The sequence below is a fragment of the Ambystoma mexicanum genome, chromosome 4q (genome assembly GCF_040938575.1).
Source record: "Ambystoma mexicanum isolate Mex_15411 chromosome 4q, UKY_AmexF1_1, whole genome shotgun sequence".
NCBI lineage: Eukaryota > Metazoa > Chordata > Amphibia > Caudata > Ambystomatidae > Ambystoma > Ambystoma mexicanum.
In genome coordinates this window covers 1124502435-1124521127 of record NC_090928.1, presented here as the reverse complement: position 1 = coordinate 1124521127, position 18693 = coordinate 1124502435, and the positions used below count along the sequence as shown (strand labels likewise).

Below are 18693 nucleotides of genomic sequence, written 5' to 3'. Positions count from 1 at the left end.
CGGTCACATGGCCTCCTCAGACCCTGTGTCTCCAGCCAGGCCTCCCCTTGAAGCAGGCCGCCCCCCTAATACCACGACATACATACGTCATTCATTCACAAACACACCCCCGTTTCTAATACTTTATAAACCACTTGATTTTTCTCATGAGAACATCTTTGTGCTTTGCAGGTCAACTCCTGAACGTGCTACCTGGTATCCACTGAGATCTACGCTAAACTGCTTGTCGTCCTGCTATCCGTGAACTTCTGTGACCGCTTAGAGCAAACCCATCAGTGTGCTACCTGTGGCCACCCACGTATTCTCCTGCAACATACTGCTCTGCTTGCTGAATCCAACTGTTTGTTGGTCAAAGTAAGGCCATGTATCCTAGTCATATTTCGCAGATTTTTAAATTTCTATCTATTTGCGAGTAGAGTACACAATAGTGCTATGTTCATTGGTCTCATTGCTATTGACTTGAACATCCAAGACAGAACATCCAAGGGACGAGTCACATGTTCAGATTTTAGTCACATAATTTATACATTTCTGCAGCTTGTGCAAATACTAAGCCGCACATAATGAACTGGTATAGTTCCTGCGACCACAACAAACCTTGCATTGATCATTGTATGATTCATTTACTTTTGTATCAAATCTTTATTCTTAAAGATTGTATAATAATGTCGATATTTACTTTTCAGATTTATCAACAATGCCTGCCTGTTCGATTAGCGGTTGCCCTTTGAAGACCCATGCGGAATCTGAAGGCACTAAAATGCATGTATTCCCGAAAACTGTTGATCTAATAAGAGAATGGGTCAGACATTGCGGATATCCACTGGATGAGCTGGAAAATAGAGTCCAACAAGTCTTACAGGACAAGAGGGGTGATCGATACCGCATCTGCAGCCGGCACTTTTCCTTGGACATGGATACAACATCTTGGGTAACAAAGAAGAATGAACGGCGAACGACACGGAAATTGCTCGAAAATGCTATTCCCACTCTATTCGTCCACATTCCGCCACCGGTGAGTCCAGTCACCGGATTTAGCTTAGGCCTTGCAGTAGTGTGTAGGTAGCCGAATGGATTAATTGATATTGTAGGTTTTCTATCCCTTGTAATAATTTCGATATTGATATGAGTGTATAGTTTTTTGAATAATGACATTTATCAATATATTCTTTTTCGATTTCATAAACCACAAACGCAATGTATATATATGCGAACAGGGAACTGTGCTGTATTGAGCATTTTACAAGTATTCTGTCGCCTTATATGGCTATTTTTAATATTGGCATTTCATTATCAATCATTAATTTACCTTTACAACTTGACTATGCCTTGGATCTGAAGCAAGAACTTTCTACAGCCTTGACGTGGTCGCAGTTATCAACCACTTCTAGCGCGTATCAGGTAATCTTACTAGGCTAATCTGCTACAGACTTGTTTTATGCATGTCAAGTAATAGTTTTATTCTATCGTGTAATTATTTTACCGAATGTTTGGTTAGTCTTTCCAATTGATATACACCTTAGTTATCGTCCACTGGTGTTTGTTTTCAGTTAGAATTAGTGTTATCCATACTAATGCAAGTATGGTCTTTCAGGGAGATGCTGAAGCGTCCGCCACATCTACAACATTTCTAGATGTTCTTCACCAGCACGAGGTATGGATACTGACAGCTCCATCGAGCGTCCTCATCACAGCTGGAATTCTTGTTGTTTGATTGTTCTACACAATGTTTCATTCGTGGTTAGCCGTTGATATGTACCTGTGCTGTCGACCCCAGGTGTGTGTTATGTTTTCACTATTGTAATCCTCACTAATGCAAGTACTATGTTTCAGGCAGTTAATGGAGCGTCAACCCCTGCACTTGATGCAGAGCCTGACATTCAAGTAATTCCAGGGGAAGTGGAAGAGGGACCATGCGTATACGAATCTGCGCAACAGCTTTCGGAAGTGCAACATTTGCAACATCCATAGATATTCTTCAGCAGCACGAGGTATGGATACTGACAGCTCCATCATGCGTGATCATATAACGTGATTCCATTTGCTATACTTTCTTCCCTATTAACGCAAGTGCTGTGTTTCAGGAAGGCGACGGAGCTTCCACTACAATCACAACATCCCATTTAGATGATGCAGATGTAAATAAATCGGAGAAATAAGTCGATGAAATGTGATCATATTTAGATTTTCCTTGATTCTTTTAGACAATGCATCATTTGTGGTTATCTCTTTATATGTACCTGTGCATATAAAGAGATAACCACAAGTGTGTTTTATGTTTCCAATATTGAAAACCATACTAATGCAAGTACTGTGTTTCAGGGAGACGACAGAGCTTCCACTACAATCACAACATCCCATTTTGATGATGCAGATGTAAAGGAATCGGAGAAATAAGTCGATGAAATCTGCATACTTATATTTTCCTTGTTTTAGAGAATGCATCATTTGTGGTTATCTCTTTATATGTACCTGTGCCGTCGACCCCAAGTGTGTGTTATGTTTCCAATATTGAAAACCATACTAATGCAAGTACTGTGTTTCAGGGAGATGCGGATGCCTCCTCTCCAATACAACCATTCATGGCAGTCCATGCAGAGCCAGAGGTATGGATGCTGACAGCTCCATCAAAGTAGATCATCATTGGTAGAATACTTGTCGTTTGATTGTTGCACACAATGTTTAAATCGTGTTTGGCTATTGAGATGTACCTGTGTGTTCGTCCTCATGTGTGTTTAATGCTAACGATATTTTGATACATAGTAATGAAAGTACTATGTTTCAGGGAGACGATGGAGCCTCATTCCGTGCTGTCTATGCGGATACAGAAAATAGTCGTTGCAGCGCAAGAGGAAGGGAGGACATGCGGAAACGAATCGGAGCTACAGCGTGCAGATGTTGAAGGTCGAGTCAAAAAAGTTGCAAAGAAAAAAAAACAAAAAAAAGGTTAGTTACAAACAGTTCATAACTTTAAAAAAATGTTTGTGCTGGGGACTATTTTATGTTTTTTTCCAGTACAATTGGACTACACTTTATCTTGTGTTTAAACTGAACATCCCTTTTCCAATCTCTCCTCCAGTTACCCGTGGGTGTCAGAACTATACATACACAGACAGTGAAGCGAATGAGAGATGTTGCTTGCCAGACCATGTACACTATGGAGGAACTATTAATTGAGGCGAGGCGTGTTCAGGCTCGAGATGCTCATGTCCAATGGCCAGAACATGAATTAACTGTTTGGAGAATACAGCAAAGTTGCATTGGACCATTGCTACAGTGCGACCGCACCACCAGAAGAAGATGTTATTGAATGTATTGAAGATAGCTCTGAAGTAGTTGCAGATCAATTCACACAATCTACACCCGCCAAAAATTTGCCACCCAAAAACCTGTCAAAATTGTTGTGTTCTCCCATCAATGTTGAAGTAATAGATGTCGAAATGACAGAGAATGAACCAGCCGCAGCATCCATAGACGCATCAGAACTTGATATGAGCGATATTACTTTCCAATGTGTTGAAATCTCCGCAACGTCACAGGCCGAAACAACGTTGACGCAGGATGACAGTCTAATGAAAGAGCAAATACATTGTATTCGGCAGTTGTTTGATGGAAATTATAAGTATGCAGAAATGTGTGCATTCCGTTAGAGGGAAGGTATGTGGGAAGCCATTGATTAATGTGACTTGTCAAATAAAAAGGCAGTAACGTCAAAATAAATGCCGCCTGTAGATTAAATCATAGGTTCTCATGGTCTGCACAAACGATGCTGGGGAAAATGCCAGCAGGCAATCTACGGTGTGCAGCTGCATCACTTTTTAGTGGCTCCAGTTTTAGAAAGTTAGAGGCTTTCTTTCAGTTTGTGGGACTCCATTTCATTTCCAAATCGCTGTACTACATATACCAACGTGATTATCTGTTTCCGGCCATTAGTGATGCTTGGAAAATTGAACAATTGTCTCTAGTAAGTACATTCAAGGGAAACGTTTCAGGCTAGCCGGCGATGGACAGTGCGACAGCCCTGGATTTTCTGCCAAGTACTGCACCTACCACTTTCAGGACATGGATAGTAAGAACATTGTGAGTTCGGTGGTCGTGCAGGTAACACAATGTACATCCTCAGTGGCCATGGAGAAACTAGGATTTATAAAATCAGTGGAATATCTACAATCAAGGGGAATGCACATCGACGTTTCAATTGCCAAGACAATGACAGCAGTTCCCACATATTAATCATCAATTTGACGTATGGCATCTTGCTAAATCAATCAATAAGAAAATCTCGGCTGCAGGAAAAAAAAAAGGTTTTGAAAGTATTTTGCAGTGGTCCCATTCTAACACCAACCATCTGTGGTGGAGCTCAAAAACTTGTTAAGGGTAGGTGGAAATACTACTTGAAAAATGGCGGTCACTGATGCACCACTGTACCAACTTTCACCGCTGGACAGAAAATCAACATTTCCACAAGTGGTTGATTCTATCTTCACCGACACACAAAGCCATTGAGAAGATCGTTTGACAAAACTCTATTAAGAGATTTGAGAGGACTGACAGAATTCTGTCACACAGGAGATTCAGAGGTGTTCCACAATATGTGCCTAAAGTACAGGCCAAAGTGCTTGCATTTTAGCTTTCGGGGCATGAAACATCGCACTCTACTAGCGGTCTTGGCCAATAACAGCAATGTCGGACGTGAACAATCTAGGACTAGGGGTAAAGTAAGGATGCCTCGCTACACTAAGGTGTTTTCAAAACAAAGTAAGCAATGGGTGATCAAACCAGTCTATGATGAAATGCAGTTCGACTTTGTGAAAGGCCTTATTGTTGCTGTGTTATAGAAGCACAGATATGGAATTTTGGACGTTTCTGTGCAGAGCAGTGATCCATTGCCACCGAACATTGCAACTGTGCCATGCCCACCCGAAGCACAGCTGGTTGTGAAGTACAAATCCCGGTTTAAATAATTGCAATACGATTGTCTTTTTGTAAATAAATGTTATTGTACAGTGTACCTGTAACCCTAACCCCTAACTTCACCATCATGGGTGGCGAACAAGCTGGGTGTCCTCTTTGAATTCTCTCTATTCACCTCATATATGTGTATGTATATATTTTTCTCATGTCTCATCTCATGTAACTGCTGCGCACTGCTGCGCACTGTTAACGGAGGGAAGGCTTGCGTATTGCAAATAATAAAACAAACAAACAATAAATCTCACTTTTAACTCAACTCCTGTGGTACTTTATACTTTCCCTGACCTTCCGCCAAAAATGAAAGGTCTCCATTTGGGCTGCAAAGCTTGCAGACAACAGGGACAAAATTGGGGGCCTTACAACGCGCCAAGCGGGCCGTGGCATTTGGGAGAGAAGCCAGTTCGCATTTGCACATTGAGGCGCAGTACATAGAGGGATTCTAAACTTCAAGTTCTCACAGATGCCTTTACTACGTCATGTTGCAAATAAAGAATGCGAAGGACAGCGGCTTTGATTTTCAGCTCGCGCCCAGAAGAGGCCCACAAGTCGCACTGGAAGTATAAGGGTCTATTGTTTTTTGACCTTGAGACAGGGACCATGCCGAAAAAACTACATTTGAAGGGGGTGCGCAATAACGTAAGAGACAATAAGGCAGAAAATTCAGAAACTAGACCGAGTTTCATTTTAGTTCTGTATACGAAAAATCGTTGTCAAGAGCACGGTCCGTTTTACAGACTGCATTACGAACAGACACAATGGAAATTTCAAATATAATGCGAGTAAATCTTTAGACGCTTTTATACCGGAATCAAGATTTAATGAATGGATGAATGAATGAATGAAGAGCTAGGAAAAGAAAGGAAAACGTGTTCGTAGTGGGCACATGGGCATGCAGGTCCACTGGTCACACTGATCTCGGTCCTTGGCCCAGCCACTTTTCCCTGCACTGACTACCTGCACTACGGGATTGTCTATCTTTCAGCCCCTTCTCCCAGCATTTAACTTGTACTTGCCACCAGCTGGCCCTATTATTTATCTTGTATTCGACTAACCATGTACAGCACTTTTACCACCCTACCCCCTTCCCCATGCGCGATCAGAAAGGCACCTGGCCTAGTAGGATCGTTGTCTGTCTGCCCTTGTTCCCCACCTGCCTCGTCGCGCCTTGAAACACTTGTGTATAGGCGCTTTACAAATGCCATATCATATATCATATCATATCATTCCACACGCATGTAGACTGTTTATCATTGTGTGTTGCCCTCGATTTATTTCGTTACTTTTCGCATTGATTTTAGAGCCGAACATACTCCATTGAACTATCCTTGCAAGCAAATAGTTTCTGATCGGCTGTAATAAATATAATGAGTAATATTAATGAAGATCGGCTGGCGAGACCAATTATAATTTTTTTGTTTTCATAACAGGTATTTGCTCCCCTTCTGCTACTGTCATCGGTTTGAGACACCGGCAGATGGTTTGTTCGTGAGACACCTGCAGCTTCGTGTGAACAACTGGAGCACACTGACAATTTTATGGGACGATCGCCAAGGGCCCACATGCCCTTATGCTGTACTAGTGGCTAGAAGCAACATATCAACCTTTACGATGGACTAGTGCCTGGTTGATGGAACAGCCTTGCGGTTCACCGTGCTTCCAAAGTGCTTCTTTTAACGAAAAGCAACACCCTGTGTACCAATCCAGATACAGATAAAGGAAAATAAATGGCTTTCGGAGTTCATATGGCAATTGCTGAATATTCTCTAAACATTTAATGTCAAATAAATGTACTTTACCAAATGTACCGTGTTGCCGTTTGTTTTTAAAGTACAGTTTCATATTCCGAATTGTGGCGCGCTGTGTTGTGAGATGGTCTGTGTTGGTTTCTGGGTTCTGTGTGAAGTCGCGTAGAAGACGACTGGGTGCGTTTGCCTACGCAGCACAGTAACGTCACGGAGAGAGGCGGGGAATATGAATGTTGGGATATTGTCAGGCTCAGGGGCGGGGGAATTGATTTAGTGCCGCAGAAGCAGGTCAGCCAGGGCGATGCGGCAAGTGATAGGATTATCACAAAATGGCAGCGCCCTACTGCCTGTTTTCGCGTGCGTTTAATGGACGAAAACTCGGGTAAGGTCCATAGGAAAGTTTTCTAAAATCGAGCCACTTAGGCTTAAAAAAACATGGTCGACCCGTAGGGACAATAAAAATGTTTTCTACACCATGCCTTTAAGCCTGCAGAACATGTAACCATATTCTTAAGTTATGCGCCCAGTTGCCTGAGGGTCAGGTGTGCAATACAAATGTAAAAATTAATATGCTTTTACTGGGGATAGCTTGGTGGGTGTTGTGAAGGCGGGGGGAGCAAGAACTAAGAACCTGAATCACCATGAAGGTAATGGTTTAATTTCTCTTCGTTCTGCTCTCCTTGCTTCCCAACTGATTGGGACTAGACTAAAAAGCCTCAGAAATAGTAAGGGTGGAGGATACAGCATATACAAGATTAAATAAAATGAGTACCTCTTGGCCGAACCTGGCATCTTTCCTGGAAGATGCATCCAACGCGTAATGCTTGCAAAATGCTAGAGTAGCCACCAAAGTAGCTCCAATCTTAATGAAGGCTACTGATGCTGCCTTGGATCTTGTGTAGTGAGCCCGAAGGCTCTGCAGAGCCGAAAGACCCTTCAAGTCATTAGCTTTTGTAATACACGCGACAATGGACCTGGCAATTGAAGTTTTAGCAGCTCTATTACAAGGGGAAAGACCACCATAAGTGACCAAGTTGGTCTCGCACTTCATTATGTAAGGCTCCTCAGCCAGTGTAGAAATTATAAATTACTCACCGTGGTGAGTAGCGTACTCCTAGTCCATTAGTCTTTAGTCCCCTTTCCGCCATACTTTAGGGGCACCCCTGGCTAGGGATGGAAAACAGAACCTTTTTCACCAGAAAAACTAGACTTCCCTTTTAAATTTAATGCGCGGAGGCGCAGCCCTGGGAGCATGCGCTCCTCCGACTCCGCGCACCGGCGCCACTCCTCAGTACCCTTTGACGCGTCGACAATATTATGATTGCCTAACACCAAGATTACGGGGGGAAGGATGGTGGGAAGTATGAAGGAAATGGGACCATGAACTAGGAGTACGTTAGTCACTACGGTGAGTAACTTATAATTACTGGGTGATTACAACTGAATACAGCCATGGGGAGGAGAGTTGCCCCGCTAAGAAAACAAGTTCTTCAAAACTGCCAGTCCAAATGCTGTGTCCGAACTGGCGCTGAATTCCAAGCATTATTGTTTGCAAAAGATTGATGGGGAAGCCCAAGTAGCTGCCTTGCTGGTAGTCTGCCATGGGACGTGCCTTTGGAAAGCCATAGCAGTGGCCGTGGCTCTGATGTCGTGGGAATGCAGGTTTGCTGGCAAAAGTCTGTGCTGCCTCTTATATGCCTCTTTGATGACCATCACCATCCACCTTGCTATGGAAGCCTTGGAGGCCTGACAGCCTGGTCTTGGCCCACCAGAAGTGAAGAACAAGGCCTCCGATTTACAGAAGGTCTGTTCTGTCCACATAAAAATCACATAAAATCTTAGCGCATGCCTGACATCCAGACAGTGCTGTACTTTCTGTGCCCTCATCCTTAGGATCCGCAAAGAATGTTGCAAGTACAATCTCCTTGTTGAGGTGAAAGGAGGAAACTACCTTAGGGAGAAAGGTATGGTGCGTCATAAGCACCACTTTGTCCCGGTGACACGTTGTATATGGCTCCGACACCACCAGTGCTTGAATTTCACTGATCCGGCATGCTGATGTAAGGCCAACTAGTTGGGCAGTCTTGATAGTAACCACCCTAATGTCTGGTGACGCCATGGGTTTGAAGGGTTAGTGTGCCAGGGCGCCCAGTACCACCTTAAGGTCCCAGGCCAGATGTGGACGTTTGACAGGCGGATATAATCTTGTCAGACCTGCCAAGTATCTTTTACCCACCGGATTAGAGGAGGAGAACATTTCGTCTCTGGAGTTCCTGTATGCCCCTATTGACGCCAAATCCCCTGCTGGGATAGTAAGTGGGCTGGTCCCAACGGGAGGTGTACTGGGGGCTGATCCGCCAGTTGGATAAGTTCGAGAACCAAGGACTTGCTGCCCACCACATGACTCCCTAACCTTGCAAATGACCCTGTGAATCTGTAGGGGGATGGGGGGTAGGGCGAATTGTATGCATTCATGTTGTTGGAGGAATCTGCAATGCATCCCCAGCGATCCCCTGCCTTGCTCCAGCCATGAAGCGAACTCGTGGCATCTCCTGTTGCTCATGGTTGTGAATAGGTCTACCCGAAGGTGATCCCACCTGTCGAAGATCCCCCCCCCTAAGGTCCCCCTCGTTCCACTGCCACTCATGGTGGTCGATCCCCAGCCTTCTGAGACTGTCCACTTCCAGGTTGGTTTCCCCCAGAAGATGGACTGACGACAAATAAATGTTATTCTAGGGTGCCCACTCCCAAATGTCGATGGACAGCCTGCAGAGAGGTGGGCGCCCGGTACCTCACTGCTTGTTGAAATAAAACCTACAGGTGGAGCGGTCTGTATGCAGACTGATTTGCTGCGGCTAACTGGGAGGACCGCTTTGAGAGCCAGCCAGATGGCCATCGAGCCACTTGATGTGTTCCAGCTGTTCCTCTCTTGACCATACTCCATGTACACTGGTTTGTGCAATGTCACCCCCCCCCACCCCAATTGCTCTAGTGACGAGTACGTGGTAATGGTGATCTCCAGACAAGGCTGCCTGAACGGTTTGCCTGCTACTAGGTTGGTCTCTGCACTTCACCACTCCAGGTCCGGGTGAAGGTGCTGTGGTATACTGACTAGGGCTGCCTGGGTCCCCGTCTGATTCCAAGAGGCTGAGAAATGTAGCTGCAGCCTCCTCATGTTGAGTCATGTGTGGCACAGCCAGGAGACAAGCCGCTATTATTCCAAGCAGGTGCTGGTACCAACATGCTGAGGCAACTAATCTGCTGAGAAAATGCCTAGTGGCCTTCATGATCGCTGTGATCTTGTCTGCGGAGGGGAAGATCCTTGTATCCCAAGTTAGCTCCAGCAATGGTAAGGACTAAGTGGGGAATAACTGCGACATCTTGAGGTTGATAGAGAACCCCCATGTCGTATAGCATGTGCACGAGTGCTGAAGCTGTGCGACGTACTGCCTCTGGAGACTCTGCTCGGATAAGCCAGTTGTCAATGTATGGATAAAGGTGGTGGCCCTCTGGCACGAAGCAGGGCTGCTACAGAGTTCAATAACCTCGTAAACACTCTTGGGGCCGAGATGAGGCCAAAGGGGAAGTCCTTGTACTGAAAATGAAAGGCACTAAATTTGAGAGGGAATCCCATAGAACACACCTAAGTGGCAGCTCTATCTTCTAATGGGTAATTAGAATGATTTAAACAAAAGATAGATAGCTCATATCAACAGTTACACACAAACTTCAGAGCATGACCGCAGACTAGGCGACTTCCTTGACCCAGCGAAACAAAGAAATTAATATTCTGCACATTTTTGAAGATTCAAACAGGGTCCTCTGGTACTAAAAGGCTCCATTTATAGAGCTGACTAGAACCTGATATCTGCCCACTGGGGATGCTTGCCCATTTACAGAACAGAGTCTCCAGATTGGAGAGTGACTTCAGCTACCCATTATGAAGAATTCCAAAGTGGAAATCAATTAGACCTCTGATGTAATAATTCGAAAATTCGACAACTTTCACAGGTTGATTATCCCTTTAATAGGGGGGACCACACCTAAGAGAAGACATCTCTTGCTCAATTCAAGACTGCCCTCTCAGCCGACTCCACGGATTAGACCAGTTATAACGGGTTTTATAGTAAGAAAAACAACGTTTACACTGCGTACAAGACATTGGAGGAAACTCCAGCAATATAAAATAGTATACCTTGTATGTTTTTTAAGATACTCAAGTGACAATACTCCTGAAGAAAGTTCCCATAACGAGCAAAGAGAACTGAAACATGTCGAGTGCATGACAATGACATATTTATTAACCATTGATACCTTATATATGTCAAGGAAATGACAACTCTGACTTAGAGACGCCTCTGAGAGTCTCCAATATTAGAATTAAGTTGATCCATCTAGATCTTAGCCGAGTGAAAAAGGCGGTGTGTCACGGTTTAATTGTATTTTTTTATAGTGTTTTATAAAAGTGTTTTTGATAAGTGTATTTTTATATGTCAATTTTGGATTAAATCTTGCACGTGTTATAAACAGTTGAAGTTAAATGTGTGTAACTGTTGATATGAGCCATCTATCTTTTGCTTAAATCAGTGAAAATGAAAGCCCATGATCCTGAACCTCAGGAAGTAACTATGGGGCTCCCAAACGAGGACCGTTCGGGATAATTCTCATTCTATGGCTAATTTCCCTTACCTATAGAGTCCCGCAGCAGCTTTGCTGGATTTGAAGGGTTTGTTTTTTTTCTCCTGCTAAGAGTGAGACTCTTTTTCCCCACTCTTAGACATTTTTGCTGTGTGTGTTTTAGGCTATTTTTGTGTTTAATGCCTATGGGGATTCCCTCACCTCCATAGGAACCATCGTTATTCAAATGTGTTACACAGCACCATCTGTGCAGTGACACAGGGGTGTCGTAGCGACCCCCAAACAGACTCCATACCCTGGGACTGACTACTGTCTCCCAGGGCATGTAAAGTCCCCATTGACTTTACTAGTCAATTTTTGTGAACTAAACCAGTACAAACCATCTTACTATAGAGGTACTAAGAAGGGTTAATAGTTTTTCCCTTACGTTCATTTTCGAGAGGGTACCGTACAGTCCCGCTCTCAAATGTTTCTGGCTGGTGGCAGTGGTTACTACCATAAATATTCGACCGTGAATACTTTCCTATGGGATTTTCCCATTGTTCGAGGCTACCACATTTTCTGACAGCCTCTAGTATACCGCCGGTGTTTACTCCAGTAGGTTTTATTTTCAAGAACTTTAATATAACTTCTTTCTCGTGTCTTTCTCTAAACTCCTAACCCAGGTCGGGGATCCTTTGTTCGTCCTTTTGGCGGACTTCTGCCAAGAAGGCCTCCTTTCGGCACCACTGAGTCTGGGGTGGGTCCGTTGTGTGGGAGGGGGAGTAGGACCCCTGGACAGGGTTGCCTCCGCAAACCATGTCGCACTCTATCCCGATAGGCTGGAGAGTCTCCCACCAAGATGACCACTCCACTGTGTGAATGGGGTTCTTTTTGCATAAAAGCAGGGTCCTGAGGACTGGAAGAGCAAGACGTTGCCACTGGAATTAAGAAGCCGAAGAGGAGAGAAGCCAAAGACATCTGCAATGACTGAACCACCGGTGAAACCCTGCTGCAGCGTCTCACCACTTTTCTCCATACAACGAGAGAAGATCTTCATCCGAAAGAGCCTTCTTCCCTTGAGCTGGTGGGGCCAACCAGTTTGAAAATTGCCTCCCTGAACCTGCCTTGGTCGAATCGCCAGTACCCAGTACTCGGAGGCCGGATAGCCAGGCACCAGTCCACCCGGACCGCGATTTAAAGGAGCGTACCTTTTATTCGTCGGGCAGCACCGCGGCTGGTTTCATCCTTGGGTAGTGCAGTAACTTGAACCTTCCTCCACGACGAGAGCCTCTCTTCCTCTGCTGGAACCCCCGAACTGCAGGAACTACCAGGAACAACCGCCACCACAGGAGCCACTTCTTCAGTTTAAAAAGGTACATTGTTCCGCCAGGCCGCCCTTTTTTCGCGGTAGAGCTAAAGGTGTTTTAAATCCTTTACCTCCATGTTGGGTTTGCCGCACCTCTCTCAACATTGTCTTTCACCTTCTGCATCCTCCTTTTCAAAATCGTTAACCAAATACCTGACTGCCGCTACAAGAACATTTTGCTCCTGGGCGCTTGCCCCTGTACCACTGACTCTGGCACAGGCCTACTGATTCTGGCTAAATTTGTTAGGACTGCCTTCTCTAGACTGCTTCCCAACCAGAACTGTGTTGATGCACCTACTTCTTAGTTATAAGGAACTACCCTTTCCTTCCCACTTTTAAACCTTGTGAAATGCCATTTTGCTCAGTTTTGATTTAAGTATTTCCTATACCGATGCACTGTCTTGCTTAAACTGGTTCACAAACGTATAAGAAGTGTTGCTAGGGTGTGTAAGAAGATATTTCTGTATAACTTGTGCTTTCCCTCCCTTGTGAGACCGAATTTAACTTGCTTTAATAACTGTGATAGATGTGTTTAACTAGAAGTGTATAAAATATATATATATTCTTTGTATTACAAAGGTTTGGTCAGTGTTTCCTTGTCCCATAGTACTGAAGGCCTAATGTGTAAACCCTGAATACTGCTCATCTCCCTCTTGAGATAAGTCTGAATGCTCAGCCACAGCTACCAACTAAATCTTTGTGGTACAGACTGATACCAAAGGGGATTTTATTGCTCTCACCTGTAGTCTTAATCTTATGTAGTGCTCCCTAAGGGAACTGCACAGTATTCTGCCTAACAAGGACGTGCAGGTAAGCATCCTTCAGATCCAAGGAGCACTTTACTTTAATCATTTATAAAACACAAACCCAGAGGCATTAGGGCGCTAAACAAACAGAAGACCAGCGTATGAGATTGAGCAGAAGGGCGAGCACATCCAGTCTCCCCGACACAGTCTCCGCAATAAGAGCTGGAGTAACCGTCTTGAACCTTTTTGAAGGGGTAGGGAAAGGTTCAAGAAAGAAAGGTCTAGAACAACTCGGGCCAGCCTATTTCTTCTTCAGAATGGTGAATATTTGGGAATAGAAGTCCATGCCTTGTTGCAAAGCTGGAACCTCCTCCATCGCCTGACTCGTGATGAGCAAGCGGTTTTCTGCCAAAAGAGTTACCGGCCCAATCTGTGGAAGGGAGGAAAGAGGAAATTGAGGTATTGGCAGGCAGAAGCCCAGGGACACTACAGGTAGGATGCAGGGGTCCACGAACCTTGCCTGCCATGAACAGAAGTGCAGGCCAAGCCCCCCCCCCCCACAATAGAAACTTGTGGATCTGGATGAGGTCACAACTTTTTACCCGCCTCAGAGGGGGACAGGAAAACCCCGTGAGAGGATTTGTGCTGCTTACGCTTGTGCTGACTAGGAGACCAGTCTGGGTGTCTGGCGCATTGCTCCAAGCCACCGACGGTACGTGCTCTATCCGAGCGCTGGTGACTCTGGCTATAGGCCTTGGGTGCAGACTGGTCAGGATTGACAAGGATGTAGCTGTCTGAGAGCTATTCTTTTTATCAAGTTCCCCATCCGTGGTCGAGTGGAACGCGCCCCCCCCCCCAAAAACCCCCTCAAATGGCAGGTCTACAATGCGCTCCTGCACATCGGGGTAAACTTGGTCGCCTTGGGGCAAGCAATCCTCCTATCGGTGGCGATACAGATTGCTCTACATGATGCATTGATGTGAGCCACTATAGATTCCAGGATATCTTGGGCCACAATTTTTGCTTCTGTCAATCTGGCCCTAAAGCACGTCTGAGACTGCGCGGGTAGCTCTGGGAGGAAGTCCGCAATCTCACTCCACAGCTTCTGATTCACTGCTGCCAGCATCGCATCAGCATTGGCCTGGCGTAGATGGAAATCATACAGCAAAAAGTTTCACTCTAATGCCACGCTCCAACCAGCTTTTCCTCCTTCCCAAAAAGGGCCGACGTTGGAGCAGCTGCTGAAGACTGGCTTGGAGTAAAGGGAGGCCGCAGCTATAACTGATGAGTTGGTGAGGGTGCAGGGAGTCCTTTTCCGCCTGCCTATACGTGCCATCCGGGCGTTTATTGGTAGGCTAGGTTGAGTGCAGCTTCACCCATCCCTTCTTGGCAAGGGATTCTACATACTTTTGCAGGGGACTGCCAGTTCTCGTGGCAGGGCGAAAAGGTAAGCACTTCAGCCAGAACCCCCGCCTCCGGTTGCTCGACTTGAGGCTGCGGAATCCCCAGGTACTCTGCTTCACCAGCCAGTCTCGCGTGGAAAGTCTCAGCTGACGAGCGAGTATCCTGGTCCTCCTCCTAGTCAGCGTCATCCGCTGTGTCCTGCAGGTCCGGAGCTGATGGAGGTGTGCTGGGTGCAGGCAGCTGTGGCGTGCTGACTGGCAGTGAAGGGGGCTGCTGCAGAGGCTGCACCAGAGGCACAGCCTGCATGACTTTTGTGAGCATGGGAACCAAGAGTTGAACCGTACGGGGGTCTGCAATACAGTCAGAGCCTGAGGTGGTGCCGGGGTAGCATGTCCTTGATGACCCCACTGAGGATAGTGCCCACCTGCGGTGACTTCATGAGGTTAAAGAAGTTTTCTAAGAACCTATCCTTGTATGCAAGGGAAGGGCCTGATGGTATGGGGAGGTCTTGGCGGTCTTTGCCTCACGCCGCTGGGAGCAGCGTACCTCCCCTGTGCAGGTGTGGTCGGGTAGGACGCGGACCAGGTCACTGGAGTGGTCCAGTCCCACCTAGACGTGTGTTCCCATGCCTGCTCTCCAGAAGGAAGCGGCTCCAGGTGAGATGCCATGTTGTCTGGCCTGGTGGCCATTTTGTCATGCCCCTGCACCACGTGCCTAGTGCGTGGTGCTTGAAGAGCCAGGCCCAGTCTCCGCCTGTATGCCTAAAAGTGAAGGCTCAGACCATCGCTGTACCTCAGGTAGAGACCTGGGAGGTGGAGTGCCCACAGCCATGACGCTGATAATGCGGTGTGTAGGCGCCCCCTCGGGTGTGATCCGGTAGTAGAGCAAAGCCCCTCTGGGATGTCCCCAGTACAACAGCCTTGGGGCCCCTCAGCAGTGGGACCGGTAGAGTCTTGCAACCCCTCGGCCTGTTGGCTGGTAGCTCTGGGAGCCTTGGTCTCCTTGCTGGTCTTAGGACCTAGAAGGCCCCTCCCACTCGGGCGCTTCCCTGGGAAGGAACCGTCCTTGCGGGATGAGGAGGAGAACAGGTCACCTACCTTGGGCTTGGTCTTCCTCCTCACGCAAGTCCTCTGGAGGTAATCTCTCGAACAGCGCCCTCCACCTGGCCAAGCGATTGAGAGCTTGCTGCGTCGCACGCAGAACAGCCGTCCCAGCCGTGGTCAGGGCCAAGGCACTGGAGGCAGAGCGCATGGAGATCCGACGTGGGGAAGGAACTCTTGCATGCTGGACACCAGCTAAAACCCGCCATCGTCGAAATGCTCCGGGGAGGAGCGTGGCACCAAAGTATCATCTTCTCTGACAATCTAGTAGAAAACAGAGAGAAGAAAAATAGAAAGTTTTCGGGGAAGAGCACGTGGAATTACAAGGCGGGAGCCTAACCCAGGAGTGCTGGTGAAGTGGTCTGTTCCCGACAAAGCAGAAAAGAGGACTGGGTAGTGGCACGGTGGACGTACTCAGGGTAACACTTGCTCCCAGGTCAGCGTCGCAGCGTGCATCTAAATTGAAAGGGCAAGACAATTTTTTGAGAGGGAAAAAGGTTCTGTTTCCTATCCCTAGCAAGGGACGCCCATAAAGTATGGAGGAAAGGGGACAGGACAGAGTACATGGGTTTGGCATGTTTTGTTTGCGGGTTGGTTTCCATTTGGGCAGTGTATTGTACGTTCTATAGCAGGTTTGTGTGCAACCCTTTAATATATTAGTCTAGTAAATAAAAAATACTTTTTTAAACCAAAGATTGATTAAAGTTAGCAATGTCAAGGGGCGGTCTTCATTTTATCTGGAGGGACACCAAGAGGGAGGTGCAGGTCGGAATCACACTGGCTTCCACACCATGATTCCAGGCATTATTCTAGATTAAGCAGGCTTTAAAGATATCTCGCCCATCTCCCCCCAAATGCAAGGTATAAAGAAAATCCTCCCCGGTCCACACATATACACTTTCTTTAAAATCAATCCATGTCGGATAAAAATCAGTGTAATCAATACACAACTGTTTAGTGAGTGTAGGGATTTTGATAAAGGTTCAGTTTGACCACTTTGTTACGTTAATGGTATTTATATAGCGCACCGTCACCAATGGAATTGGTCCCAGGCGCTCCGGCGGATCTGTAAACGAGAAGGTGGGATGGGTTAGTAAGGTGAAGAGGGAGTAGGATAGTGAGAGGAGTGGTATACTGTTGGCAGCTTCAAATCGGTAGACACCGGGTACTGAGCTTTGGTGCGAGTATTGGATCGGTGTCAGTCCGCATGTGCTGTTGGTGCGGCTTATGTGTTGCGGGTGGGCAAGTGCGTGCAGTTTATTGTGTGAGAGATAGTTGTGTGAGTTTTTTGAGTGAGATAAGTATGCAGAGTGTTTGAGCTTAAATTGGTTAGTGGGTTATGTGACATTTAACATGTTAACATTGGCCAATGTTCTTGGACACAATTATTTGGAACTTATCTTTGGGTAATAAAGCAAAGTCGGCCTCAAACAGCATGGCAAAACAAGCGTCACGAAAATTGTAATAAGCCGTCACTTATGTGGGAAAGCAGCTTAGTGGTCAGGCAAGGGCAGCCGCAATGGGAGAGCTCCAAGAGCAAGAAGAGCATAGATTAGAAGTTTCCATATTTTCAACATGTACTAAGGATTCTATGCCATAGGTGGTAGGGGACGTCCTGTACATCACAATATTGTCCGATGACTTAAATGACCCCTATGCTTACCGGCCTAACATTTCACAAGTGGTTGTTCCACTTCTAGAAGGATACATTGATCAATATAGGTGCTATACAGTCAAAAAAGCCCGCCCCAGATTTATGTCACATTTTATTAACACTGGCTTTCAGAATAAGGTGACAAAACTGGAAAGCCCCAAAACAGTGACATGTCTTTCCCATTGCATGCAGTCACATTGATTTACATCTATGAACTTTTCCTGACTCCACTTTCTAGCACTTAGCCCAAATATTCTAGGCAAATGAAATTAGAAAATTAACTTGGTCCTAGAATGGGGGGGAATTATATTTAGGTGGCTATGAAAGATATTGCAGTGCGCTGATGCAATTGCATGCAAAGGAAAGACATGTAACGACTGAAAACAGTTTGATAAAAAGGTACAACTTGACCTACAGACCAAAACACATTACCTTCTCTGAATTTCAAATTCTTCTGGGGATGGGCCATTTTGCACTTGAGCAGGTATGTGGGAATTTTGCCGAGACAACGTTGGACCTACAATAAACGGTTTAAAAATTACACATGTTAATTCTCAAACAAAATACAATAGCAAACCTATGTTTATTCAAAGAAGCTACATCTTTGGTTGACAGGTAATGCGGAACAGCTATTCCGGTTAGTCTAAGAGTGTGTAATAGCCCATATTAGTGTAACACTAGGCCAAGGTCTACAGAACTACCACTAGAACCAACCAATTATAAATAGGCCAAACTACATCTTAGTGATGCACTCCAACGGAACATCCATGTCACAAGGTCTTAGGACTGTTCACTGGACTAATATAAGATGCACATCTTACTTTGTAGGGGTGCTGTTGTATAGCCATGCATCACTTTGTATTATTTGGGTATTTACTAAGCACAAACCATGCTTTGGAAACCAACAGAGCGCTTTACAGAGAAATAAGGGAAACTACTGAAAGGGTGAGCTCGTAACAGGTATAGTATAAGCGCAAGGACCAAACGAAGGGGGTCAGCACACAATCCAGAAACACAGGCAACTGGGCTAGCGTCACAAGCAACGAGACAATAAGAAGCTGATGTTTACAGTTTGATGAAGAGA

At 45.7% G+C, this 18693-nt stretch overlaps 1 protein-coding gene across 2 annotated transcripts in view; it reads right to left on the bottom strand.

The window, feature by feature from the left end:
• ENAH (ENAH actin regulator) overlaps window positions 1–18693 on the bottom strand; it is a 1361004-nt gene that overhangs the window by 656260 nt on the left and 686051 nt on the right. For both annotated transcript variants that reach the window (XM_069608703.1, XM_069608701.1), the window contains exon 4: window positions 18042–18126. In XM_069608703.1, coding sequence (XP_069464804.1) covers window positions 18042–18126 — 85 coding nt within the window. The remainder of the gene's footprint in view (window positions 1–18041; window positions 18127–18693) is intronic.